Below are 19,290 nucleotides of genomic sequence, written 5' to 3'. Positions count from 1 at the left end.
GAATTGGGTTCCAACTTCCAACTCATCTTATCCTTCACTGCAGTGACTTATTCTAGAAGCTTGGAGAACTCAACTCATATACATTTCTTTCCTCACATTTGTTTGTCCTGACAACTGCATATTATCCCATGCTTAGCCACTGTTCATGTGATTTTTGTATGAAAATCATTAATTGATTGTATTGAGAAAATGCGGTGGCTATGTGCTATGAAATTATTTGCTCAACTAATTGACAAAGGATTGTACTGTAAATTAGAAGTCATTGTTGTGGCTTTTTTCTTTTTATTAGGAGAAGTAAGAAAAAACTTTTTAAAAAGAAAGTACTACTTCATTCGAAAAAGATGAAGTAGCCTAAAAAACATATGTACAAGAAAACAACAAAAATGAAATTATGTTCAAGATAGAGAGTCTATGAACAAAGGAACGGAGTCACTAGATGTGAATCCTTGAGCACAAGACCAATCATACAAAGTCCTTGCAAACAGTACTATGAGCTGATCCCCTGATCGTTCCAAATCCTCAAAAATTCGATTCTTACCTCCCTTGTTTTCGGTCTTTCTTATGTTCTAGCCCAGTGGGAAGGTGGTTAGCTGGTTGGCTTTAGGCTGTTGTATTAGGGCAACTATGTTGGTCCAGTTTGGTTTTAGTTTTAGGGTATGTTTGGATGTACCGAGAAGAAATAGCTGCTCTCTCCCCATACAAACGTGGTAGGGGATTGGGAGTGTGTAAACTAGGAAATTTTGATTAAGTCATGCCGGGCTATGGAGATATCTGGTAGAAATAAGTCATCTGTGGAGATCTGTTGTATCCTTCACATACAGGGGGGACTGGAAGGATGGTCAACAAGGGAGGTAAGAAGTACTCATTATTGTAGTTTATGGGGATAAATTTTGCAGGGCATGTCTAGTATAAGGTAGGCAAGATGTATGGTGTGGAGATCAACCCCTGAAAGAATTGTATCTTGAATTATATGTCATTACAGCTAACAAAGATGCTTCTGTTAGATCTTTTGCTTGAAGGCTTCCCCTTGATTGGAGGGCATGGCCATGGAATGGAAGATTTTCTCTTGATGTTAGTGATTGGGAACTAGAGTCAGTTGACTCTCTGTTTAAGGATTATGTTCTAAATTTCCAAAGCAATGAGGGTCCCAATCGAATGAAGCAGAGGTTAACTAGTTATAGTCAGTTTGATGTTTGCTCGTACTACCAGGCTTTAAGAGGTGGAATAACATTTCCTTGCTAAAGTATTTGGTGTATTAAGGCTCCAAAAAGGGTTTTTTTTTTTTTGTTCTGTGGACAGCAACACCAGGTAAAGATTCCATCCGGTGATAATCTTATCAAGAGAGGGATTACGCTGGTAAATCATTGTTGCATGTGTAGTAGTAGTGATTAAATTGTAGATTATTTGGTCCTGCGTTATGACATTGTCTATGACTTGTAAAATTTTTATCTATTATGCTTTTGGGTTCAGTGGGTAATGTAATGTCAAATAGTGTAGTTAAGCTACTTTCGAGATGTAAGAATTGATATGGTAAATATTCTTCATTTGTTTGGAATTGAGCTTCGTTATGCCTTTTGTGAACTTTGTGGGGGGAGAGAAATCATTGTACTTTTGAAGGTGTAGATGCCTTTTTGATGATAGCTAGAATTGTCTTTGTTAGAACCTTGTTTGAAAGTTCTCATGTTTTGGGCCATAGTGACATATGTTCTATTATAGACTGCATTGGTTCTCTTTCTTTTAAATCGTAACTTTCATTTATTCTTTCTTGCTAGGACTATGTGTATATTAATATGTACATGATTTAGTTCCTTTTAGTTCCTTTCCAAGATAGAAATGAAGGCAAGCTGTGAAGCTGATAACAACAACTCTGGGACAAGCGTCACATAGATTAAGTTTAATTTGAAAATAATTATTTTTAGGTGATGAAATAAATGTCAGCTGACCCTTTAATAGATCCTTGAAGGCTTGAGTACAGGAAAGCATTTGGTTCTTTCTTGGTTTTGTGGATGTTCTTGGAGTCATCTTTTGGTCTGGATTTTTTAAGTGTTTTATTCTGTGGATGTTGATAAATTTTTGCTTTTCCGCTCCTCCTAACTACTTGTTTGGCCTCAAGAATGGGATAGAAAAAATTCAGTATGAAGATAGATGGGTCGGACACCTTGCAGGATCTTAGATCGTCCTGTTTTTGGACAAAAGAAGACCTGATAATGTCCTGGTAATGGAAATTCTCAGTTTGCACCCTTCTATACTATGTTTTCTGAGATTTTCTGGAAATGTATTTGGAATAAGTGAGGAATGCGTAAGTTGTAATCTATTATATTGTCTATATGTGAGAAGTGTGGAAGATTTTTGCTCATTGTCTGGTTAGATTCTTTAGTGATTCAAATCTACTGGTTAGGCGTAGATATTTTTGCTCTTGTATTCTTATGGGCTTTTCCAAGCCTTTTGAATTCAATTCTGGCTGGTTGGTGGTGTGAAGACGGATGATGCAGAAAACACAAGTTTTTTTTTGGATAGGTAATCAGAAGAAATATTATTAATGAAATAAGTAGGAAAAATATAAGTTGTTCATTATGATGAAAAAAAAAAAAAAAAAAAAAACCCAACTACAGCAAGAAAGAAATCATGAAAAAACACAAAAAAAAAACTTTTATTTTAATTTAGTACTATTTATGTTTGCAAGTCAATTGTATATATATGTTTTAAGTCATAGTTGTTTATTAGGCTATTAGTATTTTAATATTTGAAAGTAAGGTTAGTAATAAGGCAATTAGGCTTCCTATGCCAATTAGAATTAGGGTTTAGCAATCCTTTATAAGCAAACTATTGTACTCTTTTCAAGGGGGATAAAGGGATTATGATTTTGATGAATGAAAAAAAATGGCCTTTTGGTTTCTTTGGTATGGTGCAGACTCTAGTTCCACCCTAAGTGCTGATTTCTAGTGGTTTTTCTCGGTTTATGTTGACTCCTAGGTCATATCCCTTTATTTTGCTGTCTTTTAATTTTACTATTCAATTGTTCTGGTTGTCTTGCGTCACTGATCTACCTGAAATGACCTCTGCAAGGTTTGGAATCTTTATATGGGCCTATGCATGCCTTAAGTAGTCTCAGGCTGCATACAACCCTCATTATTGTGCTTGGTACAGCATCCTGATTGAGCACCTTCATTTTTGTACTCAATTTGAGTGATAAATCTACTTTTTATTGTTTTTAGTATGGTAGAAAGATTTTCAATTAATATTTGACAAGATTTTCTAGATCCTGAGTATACTGTAAAAGGTAAAAAACAGTTATTTTCAATGCAGAAATTTCAGAATATTTCATATTTTTACAATCTGTGGACTGATAATGTCTATAAACAATGTCCATTATTCAGATGCAGAAGGAAAGAGGACTCCGCTATCGACGATTTTCAAATAAGAAGAATACCCGTTCTTCAAGTAACCTTATAAGTCAAAATCATCGTAATGTGAGTGTACTATATAATCAAAATTTGAAATTATAAATTGAGTTTTTTACTTGTGAAAACTGAGAATTTATAAAGATTTTAATGTCTTTGAACCAGTCAAGTTCTGTTGAGACTCAAACACCAATCAACTTGTCATCCGTTGGCACAAATGCAGTTGTGGATGAGGTTTACTGTTCATTTATACTTTTTAGATGCCTATAAATTTCAATGTGAGTGGTCTCTTGTATTCATTTAAGCTCTTGTTGCTTTGACAGATTAAGCTGGGGGAAACAAAGGGTTGGAAGGAAAGATTTTATGCTGAAAAGTTTGAGGTTGAAATTAAAGATGTCGAGAAAATTCGGAGACATGCGGTTAGAAAATCTACTATGAAATTTATCTTACTTGAATTCTATGTTTGAAGAATCTGTCCTGCCCTTGTTTTTCACTCTTTATAAGTATTTCAAAATTTTGAGCTCAATGCCTAGAAAAAAGTTATATCTGGAAATAAATTTTTGCTTTATCCCTGCTGGCCTGGTGTCACAAATGATGCATGTGCATTATTAATTATCCATTTAGTGCAAGAGAAAATTGTATTTACTGCACATAATTTTACTGTATTTAAGCTAGAAAGCATGGGTGCAGCTCTAGGGCCACCGCACCGGCACCGGACTCGCAGCGACGCTCCTCCGACGCGCCGATTTGGCCTTTTTTTTTTTTTTTATTTGCGCCAATTCCAGCTGATTCGTGCCGAAAGCAGCCGAAATTGGCCGAAACTGGCAGAAATTATGGCCGAAATACATGTTAAAAAAATAATAAAAATAAACTTGTGGGTTGTATTCTAATTTGTGAATATCATGTTTTAGTATGCTTAGCAATATATAGAAAATATAAATAAAAATATTTTAAATAATTTTTTAATTGCCGCACCCGCACCTTACTTTTTCAAAAATTGCCGAGTCCTGCACCTGCACTTGAATCCGAACACGCACCCGTGCTTCATAGTATTTAAGTTATTTCTACTTTAATTTAAAACTGTGAATTTAGGAGTGGTTTGAAAGAGTTAGAAGGAGATAAAACTCCAGGTCCTTATGGTTTTTCTATGGCTTTCTATCACCATTGTTGGGGAGTTGTGGAAAGAGATGTTTTAGTTGTGTTTGAGGAGTTTTATCAACACAGTAAGTTTGAAAAATCTCTAAATGCAACTTTCATAGCCCTAATCCCTAAGAAGAATGGTGCCTCCAACATCTGAGATTTTAGACCTATTAGCTTGGTGGAGAGTGCATACAAGATCTTGGATAAAGTTTTGGCAAACTGCTTGAAAGAGGTTTTGGATCAACTGATATCTAAGTCTCAGAACAGTTTTGTGGGTGGCAGACAGATACTTGATTCAATTCTTATTGCTAATGAGTGCGTGGATAGTAGGGTGAAGAGTAAGATTTTGGGGGTTATTTGTAAGCTAGACATTGAGAAAGCCTATGATCATGTGAACTGGGAGGCTCTTCTAGATTTGTTGAAGAGAATGGGATTTGGGGTGAGGTGGTGTAGGATCTTGGGTTGTCGGATTGGGTCTTTGCCCATGACCTATCTTGGTATGCCATTGGGGGCGTCCTACAAGTCCGGAATCCTATATTGGAGAAAATCGAGCGTAAGTTGGCTGGTTGGAAGAAGATGTATTTGTCAAAAGGTGGAAGATTGACGTTGCTTAAGAGTACATTATCTAGTCTTCCGACTTACTTTTTATCTCTTTTTACAATCCCTACACATATCGCCAATAAAATTGAGAGGTTGCAAAGAGATTTTTTGTGGGGGGATTCTAAGACACATTTGGTTGGATGGGATAAGTTACGTGCATTTCTGGAAAATGGTGGGTTAGGAGTAAGGAAATTAACTACCTTTAATAAAGCTTTACTAGGAAAGTGGTTATGGCGGTTTGGGGTTGAGGAGACAAGGCTTTGGAGATGGGTTGTAGCTCTAAAGTTTGTGGAAGAATAGGGGGTTGGACTTCCAAGCTAGATAGAGGGGTACATGGGTGTGGTTTGTGGAGAAGCATCCGAATGGGTTGGGAAGTTTTTAGAAAAAATATTCGGTTTGAGATTGGGGTGGGGGATAGAGTGAAGCTTTGGACAGATAAATGGTGTGGGGATTCTCCACTTCAATTGACATTTCCGGTTGTGTATGGGATTGCCTCCAATAAAGGGGCATCAGTGGCCTTTTTTCTTGAATGGTTGGGGATAGAGGAACGGAGAAGCTGGGATGTTCGTTTCATTCGGAGACCAAATGATTGGGAAATGGGTGGTGTGGATGCATTTCTTCGTACTTGGGGCTCTAATTTATCTCCAACTGAGAATGGAGATCGTATGCGATGGAAGTTGTTGAAGAATGGGGATTTTGATATCCAATCATTTTATAATAAGTTAAGAGGACCCTTGCCCATTATATTTCCTTGGAAAGGTGTTTGGAAAATTAAGGCCCCTCGACGTGTTTCTTTCTTTATGTGGACTGTTGTTTGGGATAAAATCCTTACAGGTGACAATTTGAGGGGTAGAGGGATGGACTTTGTTGACTGGTGTATTATGTGTTGATGTAATAGGGAGATGGTGGATCATTTGCTATTGCATTGTGGTAAGGCTTACCGGTTGTGGAGTTTGGTGTTTAGTTCTTTTGGGATTTCTTGGGTCTTGCCAAGATCAATTGCGGATACTCTCTTTCATTGTTGGAATTGGTCTGGAAAGCATTCATCTAGCATTTGGAATTTAGCTTTGCTGTGCTTAATGTGGTGTCTGTGGTGGAAGCGAAATTTGAGGACATGGAAAGTTCCGATGATTAGTTATTGGCTACTTTCAGTGGCTCCCTTTTTGATTGGTCTAGGGCTTGGGGACTCACCACTAGTGATTCTCTCCCTATGTTCCTTAGCTCCCTTCTTTGTAATTAGTATTTTTTCTTTCTTTTATTTATCATCTTTTTCTGTACTTTTTATCTCTACCTTATGATTTTAGCATGAGGTAGTTTCTTTGAATATACATCTTTTTTCTTATCAAAAAAAAAAAAAAAGGGGAGTGGTTTGATAAACATGCTCTGTATGTTAACCATATCCTCTTTTGAATAAATTTATTTTCATTTAAAAAAAATTAAACTGTGAATTTAGAAAAATTATAGCATTTTTTTTGCTTGATTTGTTTCTTTTTATTGATTGAATTATTGGTTTTTATTTTTAGTTGAAGTGATTGTGTTGAATTGTGCTTTTTATATAGTTTTTCAACTTATATATATATATATATATATATGCGAGTTCATTTTTGCTGCACATTCACGGTGATGTGTTTTACTTTTGTTTACCTTCACCTCTGCTTTAATCTGCTGGGCTTCTCTAGGAGCCTTGACCATTGTTATTATCTTTTATAAAAAAAAATATTGTTTTTATTATATACAATTTTCTGAAGCATTGCAATTGATGTAGGTTTCTAAATATATTGAAGGGATATGTTGGGTCATGCATTACTACTACGAAGGAGTATGCTCCTGGCAATGGTAAGTGGTGCTTTCTTATCTTCCATTTTAGAATTTTCTTTTAACTTCCTACTATAGTTGTCATATCACCATTCTTGGTTCTTTCTTCAACTTTTCTATGGCATTGCCTTAGCTGCTTGCAGAATCTCTCTCTCCTCCCTCCATTGAAAAACCTGACTTCGTCAATACCTTATCATTGTGCAGTGCTCAATGTATATTATGCAATGCTTATTTTGAATGTAGCAGACAATTTCAGTTCTTGATGACTTGTTCTCATTTTCGTAGAACATCCTAATTTCCTTGCCTAATTATTCTTAGTTCTTGATTTGCAGGTTTTACCCATATCATTATGCCCCGTTTGCTTCAGACTTTAGTGGTGTTGATCAATTAAAAATTGAATTCACATTAGGGAAACCTTTCAAGCCATTTGATCAGTTGTTGAGTGTATTGCCTGCTGCAAGGTTTTCAGTTTAATTGTTTATTTATTAGTATATTCATTTGTTTTTCCTAATTTATTTCTGTAATAAGATGTGACCAAATGGGTGCACATGCAGTGCACATGCTCTTCCTTTGTTTTACAGGAAGCTGATGACAGATATGTCATCACCTTTATCAGATTTTTACCCTACTGGTAGGATTTCTGCTGAGTAGTTTATCGTTTGCAGAGAAATTCTTATAAATTTTACTGTTTTTTAATATCTGATAGTAATTTTTTTGGCAGATTTTGAGCTTGATATGAATGGGAAACACTTTTCTTGGCAGGTGATGGTTGATTCTGTGTGTTAATATTCTGTCTAATAGTGTTGATCTAAACTAATTGTGTCTGAGTTGCAAAAAATTTTGATTATTTTTTTCATAGGTATACCAAGTCATGCATGTGGAGTTATTGATTATGTTTCCTGGCTATCAAAACTTATGTCATAGATCAGTGTAGTCAAAGGCAAAAGCTGCTCAGCCTAGTAAAGCAAGGCGCCAAATTCTAAATATAGTTATTAAATATATAATGAACTCAAATCGTATCTTACATATCTAATGCATTAGAATTTTATAATCAAGTGTCTCTTAATTGATATTTGGATTTTTTTCGTTATTTATCAAAAAAAAAAAAAAAACTGGACATTTGGATTCTTAAGCCGTTTCAACAATTGCAACAACAAAGCATCAATCTCAAATTTTTTGGGTCAGCTATGGATTTTCAACATAGTAGTTTACAGATTAGTTAGGGTCAATCACATGTATTCTTATTCTCGATTCTATTCTAATTTGAAGTAATAATCTAAGTTACTTTCCTAATTGACATATCCTTTTATTTATTTTTATTTTTTTATTTTTATATAATTTCTACTAATGTTATTTTTGGTCTTCCTTTACCTTTTCTCATTCCCTCAACTTAGATCAACTCACTCTTTCTTACTAGTGCATTCGCTCTGCTTTGAACATGATCAAACCATCTTAAGCGACTTTTTCTCATCTTTTCATCAATGGCTATATTGGACTCCTAATGTTTGGACTAAAAATGAAAATTTTAGGGTTCTTTCCAAGGACCGCTTAATAATTTGATTTTAATCTACACTATGGGTGGTCAAAATGTAACAGCTGGAAATTTTTGTGACTAAATAGTGATAGGGCCAAACTACAACTGGGTTAATTCTAATTGAAAGTTTGTCCCTGAAACGCAAAATCTGTCAATTTGGATGGAATCCTAATGATTTTATTTTTTTCAAACTTTAGGGAGTGACTGGAGTCACGTGTGGAAACTGAAAATTTGGATGTAACGTAACCCTAAAGATTTTTTTTAATCCAAACTTTAGGGTGTCAACTGTGACAATTGGTGGTTTGTGGACTAAGTTGTAATAGGACCAAATGACTATACTACCTCTGCCACCTCTTTCCCCAACTCCACCGCCTACATTACCACCTCAATTCCCAATACTAACACCTTTTAGCTATCCCACCGTTTTTCTTCCCACCACCTCCTTTTCTTCAGGGGCCTCAACCTAACCAGCATTATACTCGTACCCCACATGTCCAACAGTCAATTTCCTTTTTCCCAGTGCCACCCAAACCATCTCAACAACACACCAATTCTTTCAATTTAGATGACTAAGCTAAATGACTAACCTTCATTTCTTGGCTTTTGTGAGTATGAATTTAGATGCCCTTTTTCTTAGCTTCTTTTAATTTTATTTTTGACAATCCAGAAAGTTTCATACATTTCTCTTCGGCCAATAATTTAATGTGCCTTGTTTTTCTTTAGCTTTGCCAATGTTTGTAACTTTAATGACATTTTTGTGAGTGTTCAATATTTTCTTAATATTACTTTTGATGGGCAGGCTGTTTGTAAGTTACCATTTATTGATGAGTCACGCCTTCTTTCGGAGATTTCAAAAGTGGAGCATACATTGACGGTAATAAGTGAAATCTATGTTACTTGGAATTCGGTTTGAAAGTTTAGTATGGGGTGTAGGGTTTTGGTATCATATCGTATAATTCTTGAATTTCATGACATGAGAATATTGTTGAATAATTTGAACAACTGCACTATGCAAATTTAATTTAAGAGAAAATGCTATATACCTCCTGTAACGATGACGTTGTGCCTGACTTTTCAAATGTTACACTAAACCTTCCTGATTGGACCAGTATGACACCATCAAATTTTCTGACGGAGTTTCACACTTTGGATACACTACCTTTTTCTCCTTGGCTTCTTCATTTGGCTGACCCTCTATCTCTCTCTACTTGTTCCAACTAACTGGAACGTGGCTCTTGAAGGTTTCTGATGGGTGGCCAGCGGCAGCTTCAAGAGAGGTTTTGGGTGGTCTCAGTTGGGTTTGGAGAAGGGGCGTGGCAATTTTTATAATGCTGTGGGTCTATGGAGTTTAGCAGAATGGTTTGATGGTGGGCGGTTTGGTGGTGGTCAGATGCCTTTTTTTTTGGGGGGGGGGGGGGGGAGGGGGAGCAGTCTGAGTCGGCAGGGCTTGATGGAATTTCTAGGTGGTGTCAGGAAATTGTGTGGTGATGGTCAGGCAATGGAAGATCATATTGTGATTTGTGGCCATGAGGGGTGGTTTTCAATTTTTATCAGATCAAGTTTCATTGATGTGTATTGGATGGCTGGATTTTGGGAGCATAGTTCTCTGGAGGTTTGGCAATGGTTTTGTGGCTTGTGGCTGGCAGTTAACGGGCTATGGTTGACAGTGTATGGGAAATCTGACCAGAATTTGGCAACATGTGTGAAACTTTGTGAATAGAAATGGAAAAAATAATGGTGACAGCTTAGTCCAACGTATGGAGGGTTTAGTATAACATTTGAAAGGTCTAGGGGGTAAAGTGATTTTGACTCTAATCAAGTGAGGTTATATGGTATTTTGCCCTTTAATTATTGATTTTTTTTTTAGTCAGGAATTTGAGTAAGATCAGCTTGTTCCTATTTAGTTTTCCACGATTTTCACTGATCGTTTATAATTTAAATGTTGGTGCTATAAGAATGCTCAAAATCTCTGTTAATTTATAGTGACTAAAACATTGCTTCTACTTTCATTTCTGAACTTATACAACAAAATAGTTATGTCAGAAATAATCATACCCTTATTTTGACATGTCAAACAGAGGTACTTCACATACATACTTATGATTTGACATTTGAGAAACTTATTGTCTTATACTCTTAATTCTACTGTCATTTTCTCCTCATTTATGGTTTCTTATATAATATCTTTGTATAGGATGAAGAAAGATGCAGAAATAGTTTCAGTCTGGATGTACTGTTTGTTCATGCTTCACATCCTTTAACAGTGAAGATACTTGCTTTCTGTCAGAGAAAAGCTGTTCATCCAAAGTTTGCTGGCACTAAAGTTAAGCGAAAAATTAATCCAAAATTCAGGTGTGTAATTCACAATGTCACAGAATCTATATTGATTTCTTTTGCTACTGTGATTACTGGAGTGGCTGAAACTGCTGTTATTGTCTCACTTCCTTGAAAATGTGCTCAATGTTCTCATCTTTCAAGTATTAGAGAATCAAGTTATTTATAAGGGAAAATCTGACTCTATCAGGGTTTGTGTGGTAATGTGTTGGACAAGTATTATTCATTTCTAAATAAGTGGTTGAAATATCTGCCATTCTTTTGATGAATGAAATTTATGCTATTCTACTTACTAGAGAATGGAACCTTTTAGGTTTTCAAAACATGCATGGCACTTGCTGGAATTTAAGATGTTCAGCTCTATAATTGGTCTCTGTACAAATAATGGAACTTGCATGGGGTTCAAGTTGTATTCTTTCTTGGGTAGGAGGGTTCTAATTGTAAACCAAAGACTGCCTGAATCTATATTTCACCTTTTTCTTTTAATATTATAATTGAAATATTGAGCTTGTATGTTTCTTTCATTTTCTTCATGGCTTGTTGCTTCATGAACTTTATAGTTTAGCTTTTCCTATCAATTTTATGGTTTATTGGATGTTAACCTTTGCATGCAATGATGGGGCTATAATGGGATGGAGGGTGAGGTGTAGGGAAGGCTTGGCTACCTTGAATTAGCCATAAACGAGGCCCGGCTACCTTAAATTAGCCATAAATTTCTTAGGTAAATTGCAACTTACCCGCCTGTGGTTTGATTGAAATTTAAGTTGCCTACCTATGGTTTAAAATTTGACACTTTATCCACCTTAGGTTTGACCGAAATTTAAGTTGCCAACCTGTGGTTTGAAATCCCATGATGCAAGTGTTCCATTGGATTCTTTTGATCTTAATTGATCTTGTATTTTTAAGTTTTTTGTGTTTTGGTGGAGAGAGACATAAAAGTTGAGCAAAATTACATATTTAGCTATCATCTCTTTAACAGAAGTGGGTTATGGAACTTTAACTGAGCTAACCTCAGGCAGATAAAGTGTCAAATTTCAAACCACAGTTAGACAACTTAAATTTCGGCCAAATCATAAGTGGGTAAATTGTAATTTGCCCAAATTTCTTTTTAGATTTTCTTCTTGCTTTCTGTGTTCATCATTTGTTATTTTTGTCTTATTCATTATGGGAGCTTCCATTTTTTTCTTTGTTGAATAAAAAACTTTCGAGTTCTTGGTTGAAGAGGCGACACATATTATCTACTATGTATTATGAGAGAGGCCAAGATTCCTTAAGATCATTATTCATGGGGAAAGAAAGTGCAAAGAGATTATTGATCAATGTGGAAGAACTGATCTCTAACAATCCCCTGATCGGTTTGTAAAATAGTTTTGAGAGGGAGACAGTTTTCATTCTTCAGTGACCTACTTCAACTAAGCAACTTGTCTTTTTGATAAGATATTTTTATAAAAAGAGACGAAACTCAAGCACATGGGATACACAAGAGAGTCCCCTTAAGAATTACGAGTGAAAATTTGTAAGATTTACAAAGTTGATAAAAGAACCCAAAAAAAAAAAAAAACCCTGCTAATTGAAGTAGACTACTTGTAAGATTTACATTTATAAGAATTTAAAAAAATGTAAACTCAATTTTAGTGCTCATAATTTTTTACTTATATATTTACACATTAATGGAAATGTTTTTATAATTTATTAATTAACAATATAAAATTTTCAAAATTTTTCCTTATGTAAAATAAAAGCCATTCATTGTCCCTAATGGACCTCAAATATTAATAGTCTAATAAGATTTATTTTGACCTATTTTTTCTGATCAGTAAAGAGTAAATGTATTAGAATATAAAATATGTAAAAGAAGTATTTATTTACTTGCTTTTTTGCAATATATGTCTTTCAACTGAGGAGATAATAGGTGATTCTTTTTGGGCTTTTATGTGAATTTCTTGCTAATCAGAAGGTAATTTCTCTAATTTTGCAGTGATGGAATGAATGGGTACATGTACATTTCCGATAAGCCTGTGCAGCCTGTGGAAATCCTTTCACCAATTGAGGACATGGAGATTATTTCTAATAATGAAGTATTGTATGTTCATGAATTTGCTTCACTTGTAGACTAATTCAACTGATATGGTACCATTTCTTTATAACTAATTGCAAATACTGTTCTGTCTTCTGCAGATCAGTCTTCTTCAAATGCCCACCATTCCATTCTCACATCACTAGTATATCAAAAGGAGTAAAAGTGCCTCGCATGGTATGTTTTGGCTCTTTTACTTTGGTTCCATTAAATTAATGCATTCATTCTCTGAAAACTTGGGGACCTCAAAAAGGGCCTAGTTATGCTGGTTAGTTGTGTAATATATAGCTCAAATATAACTTCCTCCTCTTATAAAAAACAAGGTGGAGGGTGAGGTCATAGCTTCAAGCTGCATTGGCTGCAACTTTGACTTACCAAAAAATATTGCTGTGAGTAGCTAGCTGATTAGTATAATTTAAAATCCAATGGGTCAGGTGACTCAGGTAATTTGCTGCATTGGAATCTGAGTAACTCGTTAATATATTTTCAAAATCCCTTTTTGTCAAGTCATATGTTGGATGTCCAGCACACAAAAATTGAACCTATGTATTGTCTTGGACTAATAAAAGAGAATCTTAGGTGCAAGAAGATATTGTTTATGATGCCTTAAGAATGGACATTTTTTTTTACCTCTAAGTTGGTGAGATATCTTGTAAAGTATATCTCAGCGTAAAGTTAAAGAAAAATAATTTGAGAAAAACATCTCAAAAATATATTCAGAAGGTAATAAATATTTATGCTATTTTAGGAAATTCTATATTGCATATTTTAGGAATGTGTATATGTTACAAAAATTTTATTAATTTATTTTCTGCATCAAAATTTTTTTTTTTCATTGAATATAAGTCCTCATCAGTGTTTCTGTCATGCTTTTTGCATTTTCCAGTCTGTCAGGAAGAAGGACATTTTACCTCCACCTGTTTTGTGGCATAAGAAGTCAGCTGTCCTTGGACGCATACATTCTGAAAGGTGATTATTTCAACTGTTTCCAATTTTCCGGTGAAGACAATTATATGTCCAATTAAATATCTTTCACTTAGTTTCTTTTGAACCATGCCTGAGCATAATGTAATTCACAAGATAAGCAGTAGTAAATATCTACCTATTTAATAAGCATGGTTGTATCAGATCAGGCTTTGCTTATTTAATGCTTCAGTATTATCTGGCATGAAATAAAACTTGCAATTAAACTTCTAAAAAAAATTGTCAGATTGGAAAACTATCAATTAATCAATTGCTTCAAGGATACTATGGTAGTCATTAAAAAATCATTTGTGGCTGAGTTCGCCCAATTCATAGTCCTACACACTTGCCCAATTTTCATGTGGATTAGGTACAAATTCTGTATGACCCTATGTTAAAATGGGCAAAGGTTTTGGTGTCATGGTTATTTTCTTGATAGTACTTGCTGTGTTTTTGTTCTATATAAATAACTGACTTGGATCAGTGCTTTGGTTTGAATACATATCGCTAATATGAGTTCAATCTTTTTCTAGGTCCATCCCTAAGTCAATCTCAGGTCATCTTCTAGCAAAATTAGCTCGTAAACTTCTATCTAAATGTTACCCTCCGAGAAAGAAGTGGGGGTCTATGGAACTGGGTGACAACATAGGTGTGGATGGATTCATATCCCGTTTGAATTTGATTGATACTGTTCCACAGGGTGGGGCTGGATTTTATAAAAACTGCATTTATTGTGATATTGGAGCTCCAGATGAACAAGTTGGTGAGACTGGAGCAAATGGTTTGGAGTGTGGCAGAGTACCAATTACAAATCATGTTAATTGCGAAACACTGATTCGAAGTTTGAAACCGAAACGGAGCAAAGCCATACGTGCAATGGATTTGGAGCCATCAATTTTTGAGTTAGCTGCTGAAGCTGAAAAAAATAGGGTTAATCATGAAGTCCCATATACACATGTTGGTGAGACAGGCACAAATAGAGTGGTATGTGCACAAAATTTGGAGCCAACAATTTTTGAGTTAGTGGCTGCAACTGATAAAAATTGTGTTGATGGAGTCCCAGATAATCAAGTTGGTGCGAATGAGGCAAATGGATTGGTATATGCTAGTGGAGTTCCAGATAATTGTGTTGATGTCAAATCTAAAAAAAAGAAACGGAAACAGAGCAAAGCCGGAGGTGCACAGAATTTGGGGCCAACAAGTTGTGAGGTAGGGACAGGAGCTGAAAAAAATTGTGTTAATCATGAAGTCCCAGATACACATGTTGGTGAGACACACACAAATAGAGTGGTATGTGCACAGAATTTGGAGCCAACAATTTTTGAGTTAGCGGCTGCAGCTGATAAAAATTGTGTTGATGGAGTCGTAGATAATCATGTTGGTGCGAATGAGGCAAATGGATTGGTATGTGCTAGTGGAGTTCTAGATAATTGTGTTGATGTCAAATCTAAGAAAAAGAAATGGAAACAGAGCAAAGCCGGAGGTGCACAGAATTTGGGGCCAACAAGTTGCGAGGTAGAGATGGGAGCTGAAAAAAATTATGTTAATCATGAAGTCCCAGATACACATGTCGGTGAGACAGGCACAAATAGAGTGGTATGTGCACAGAATTTGGAGCCAACAATTTTTGAGTTAGCGGCTGCAGCTGATAAAAATTGTGTTGATGGAGTCCCAGATAATCATGTTGGTGCGAATGAGGCAAATGGATTGGTATGTGCTAGTGGAGTTCTAGATAATTGTGTTGATGTCAAATCTAAGAAAAAGAAACGGAAACGGAGCAAAGCCGGAGGTGCACAGAATTTGGGGCCAACAAGTTGTGAGGTAGAGATGGAAGCTGAAAAAAATTGTGTTAATCATGAAGTCCCAGATACACATGTCGGTGAGACGGGCACAAATAGAGTGGTATGTGCACAGAATTTGGAGCCAACAATTTTTGAGTTAGCAGCTGCAGCTGATAAAAATTGTGTTGATGGAGTCCCAGATAATCAAGAGAGGGAAGCTGAAAAAAATTGTGTTAATCATGAAGTCCCAGATACACATGTCGGTGAGACAGGCACAAATAGAGTGGTATGTACACAGAATTTGGAGCCAACAATTTTTGACTTAGCGGCTGCAGCTGATAAAAATTGTGTTGATGGAGTCCCAGATAATCAAGTTGGTGTGAATGGGGAAAATGGATTGATATGTGCTAGTGGAGTTCCAGATAATTGTGTTGATGTCGAACCTAAGAAAAAGAAACGGAAACGGAGCAAAGCTGGAGGTGCACAGAATTTGGGGCCAACAAGTTGTGAGGTAGGGATGGGAGCTGAAAAAAATTGTGTTAATGGAGTCCCAGATAGTCAAGTAGGTGCAAATGAGGCAAATGGATTGGTATGTGCTAGTGGAGTTCTAGATAATTGTGTTGATGTCAAACAGAGCAAAGCCGGAGGTGCACAGAATTTGGGGCCAACAAGTTGCGAGGTAGGGATGGGAGCTGAAAAAAATTGTGTTAATCATGAAGTCCCAGATACACATGTCAGTGAGACAGGCACAAATAGTGTGGTATGTGCACAGAATTTGGAGCCAACAAATTTTGAAGTAGGGACTGCAGCTGATAAAAATTGTGTTGATAACAGAGACCCAGATAAGCATGTGGGTGAGACTGGGGCAAATGGATTGGTACATGCTAGTGGAGTTCCAGATAAAAATTGTGTTAATGTTAAATCTAAGAAAAGGAAACCGAAAGGGAGCAAAGTGAGAGGTGCACAGAATTTGGAGCTAACAATTTGTGAGGCAGGTACTGGAGCCAATTTAAATTGTGTTGATAACCGAGTCCAAGATAAGCATGTTGGTGATAGCGTATCAAATGGATTGATATGTCCTAGTGGTGTTTTGGATAAAAATTGTGTTGATGGAAAATCTAAGAAAAAGAGACAGAAACGGTGCACAGTGGGGGGTGCAGAGAATTTGGAGCCAGCAATTTGCGAGTTAGAAACTGGAGCCAATGAAATTTTTGTTGATAATGGTCTCCAAGATCACCATGTTGGTGAGACTGGAGCAAAAGCATTGGAATATTCTGACGGAGTCCAAAATAACAATGTTGGTGAGAATGGAGCAAATGTATTGGCCTTTGGTTAAAAATTGGAAGAAGTTTGATGAGAGGTGTAGGAGAACTGAATTGGATAAGGAGCTGAGATAATAGGGTCCCAGATAACCATTTAGGTGCAGTTAGATTGGCCTGCCATTCGAATATGGAATGGGACTTTGTGAATGGGATTGGTGGTGAAAAGAAAAGAAACAGCCGAGTTTGCTGATTGGAGACAAAAAGTGGGGTGGAAAATTAGGCAGAAACTGCCATGATAATGGAGTCCCGGATTGCCAAGGCAAGAGATAGTAGATAGGACTGAAGTTCGGAGAGAGAGGGAGAGAGAGAGAGAGAGAAAAGATTAAGATCCAGATAATGTGTTCGTGGCACAGCTATTCGGGAGCCAAACTTGTATTACGACATTTTTGGTGTCCTGTACAATTTTGCTGCAGGGAGTAATAAATCATACTGTTTTAAACATTATAATGTTGTGGACTTATGGGTGTCATGTACAATTTTGCACCTAATTTAATTATAATTATTTGATAAACAAATACCCACAGCTTCATGTTACCATTTCATGTACAGGTTTTTATTTTTATATATTGGCCAAAAATAGTATGCATATAAACTTCATATTTGTTGGCCGAATAGTATCATGCAAATAAATTCAATATTTGTTTTCTACTTATAAAAACCGAAAGAGCATATTAAAACTGAGAGCCTTGATCTGAATGCAAGGGGCCCGATTTGGGCCGGGCTGAGGTAGAGTAAATGATTGCTAAAGTCATAATCGGCTTGGACACAGATTTGATCTCGATAGTACTATCATTTGGGAGTTGTTGTTGTTGTTGGTTTTTTATTTTTTATAATTTTTTTTATTAGAGAGTTTTAACTTATAACGTTGGCTCCTAATAAATACTCTTTATTATTAGATCAAGATACCAATAAGTTTTTTTGTGTAGTCACTGAGACTTGTTTCTTATGTTGAACTAATATATGTTTAAAAAAAAACCATTGATAGTTGGGGGAGGAAGGATTTGAATCTAGCTATTAGCAATTAATAGAAAATTTATGTTTGTCTAAAAATTATATTGTTATAAATAATAGAACAATTGATTCTCAAAAAAAGTAAAAGCTAAAAAAAGATAAGGGTAAATTTCATTTACATTTGGGTTAATATTAACCAAATTCAAAACTTTTCAAAACTAACCAATTTGGTCCCTAAAGCCAATTTAGTCCTTAAAATAATTGAGAAAAAATAAATAATTGTTTAGGGACTAAGTTGGCTTTAGGGACCAAATTGGCTAGTTTTGAAAAGTCTTAGACTTAGCATTAGCTTAAACCTTAGGGTATGTTAGTGGAATTTACTCAAAAGATTAACTATACAATAAGGTTGGGCTTGGGTACAAAATTGGCCAATTGGTTGCCTATACTCTGTGTTGCTCGAGCATCCTATATGCACAGTAAATTTCCCATCTGTTGCTCGAGCATGTGGTCTTCTTGGACTCAAAGGAATCCTCCTAATAATGGCAGTTTCCTATGGAAGAAACAATCTATTCACAAGCTCCTCTTTCCATGTCATAGTATTCTCATCTATTAGGTCTCAAACTATACCTGTGGGCAACTGATTTGAAGGAGATCAACTTGGAAATTGTAGGTGTAGGAAGCAAATGGGTCATTCCAAATATGAACTAGACGTCCATTCCCAATTCTCCATCTCAACCCCATCTTCATTACTTCCCTAGCTTGCATAATACTTTTCATAGTATAAGAAACATTCGAGGTGAGTTCTGCTCGGATGAAAGGAAGTTTTTTGATTTCAATATCCGATATAGAAAGGAGTCTTGACAAGTCAGAAGTTTCCATCATAGCCAATAGTGCTAAATTGAATTAGTGGTCTCTGAAACCAAGACCACCCCGAGACTTGTTTCGCTTTGCAAAGCTTTGTCCAACTCATCCAATGAATTTTTTTTTCCACTCCCCTGATTTCCCCACCAAACTTTACTCATCATGGCATTGAGTTCTTCACAAATCCATTTTTGGAATAAGGAAACAACTCATAGCATATGTTGGGATGGCTAGAGCTCTACTGCCTTCAATAGATTTTCTCTTCATGCTAGTGATAGTAATTGCTTCTTCCAGCCCTGCATTTTCTTTCCTATTCTCTCCTTCAATGTTGAAAAGGCCTGAGAACGTTTTTTGTTTTGTTTTTTTTTTTTGCGTATGATCGGTGGTAATCACCACATGAAATTCTGTTACAATATAACTCATCCTTGAGCTCCCATCCTTCCCTTCCCAATGGAGATAATGAAGGTGAATATGATAGGTCGCTCTACTTCCATTACATTACAGGCACAAT

General features: G+C 35.9%; 1 protein-coding gene across 7 annotated transcripts in view; it reads left to right on the top strand.

Moving 5' to 3' along the window:
- Positions 1-17,501, top strand: part of LOC126700240 (5'-3' exoribonuclease 4-like) — a 31,665-nt gene extending 14,164 nt beyond the window's left edge. The window contains exons 10-23 of one of the 7 annotated variants that reach the window (XM_050398280.1): positions 3,378-3,470; positions 3,567-3,635; positions 3,725-3,820; positions 6,907-6,977; positions 7,289-7,417; positions 7,511-7,587; positions 7,678-7,718; positions 9,290-9,364; positions 10,685-10,842; positions 12,803-12,907; positions 13,003-13,078; positions 13,788-13,870; positions 14,398-15,073; positions 16,325-17,501. In XM_050398280.1, coding sequence (XP_050254237.1) covers positions 3,378-3,470; positions 3,567-3,635; positions 3,725-3,820; positions 6,907-6,977; positions 7,289-7,417; positions 7,511-7,587; positions 7,678-7,718; positions 9,290-9,364; positions 10,685-10,842; positions 12,803-12,907; positions 13,003-13,078; positions 13,788-13,870; positions 14,398-15,073; positions 16,325-16,981 — 2,406 coding nt within the window. In that variant the 3' untranslated portion in view covers positions 16,982-17,501. Of the gene's footprint in view, positions 1-3,377; positions 3,471-3,566; positions 3,636-3,724; positions 3,821-6,906; positions 6,978-7,288; positions 7,418-7,510; positions 7,588-7,677; positions 7,719-9,289; positions 9,365-10,684; positions 10,843-12,802; positions 12,908-13,002; positions 13,079-13,787; positions 13,871-14,397 lie in introns of all 7 variants that reach the window. The other 6 variants (XM_050398279.1, XM_050398278.1, XM_050398274.1 and 3 more) reach the window with 6 other exon arrangements.
- Positions 17,502-19,290: the final 1,789 nt, after the last annotated feature.

This window comes from Quercus robur, chromosome 9, assembly GCF_932294415.1.
Source record: "Quercus robur chromosome 9, dhQueRobu3.1, whole genome shotgun sequence".
NCBI classification, from domain to species: domain Eukaryota; kingdom Viridiplantae; phylum Streptophyta; class Magnoliopsida; order Fagales; family Fagaceae; genus Quercus; species Quercus robur.
The sequence above is the reverse complement of the archived record's forward strand: the minus strand, read 5'-3'. Positions and strand labels throughout refer to the sequence as shown.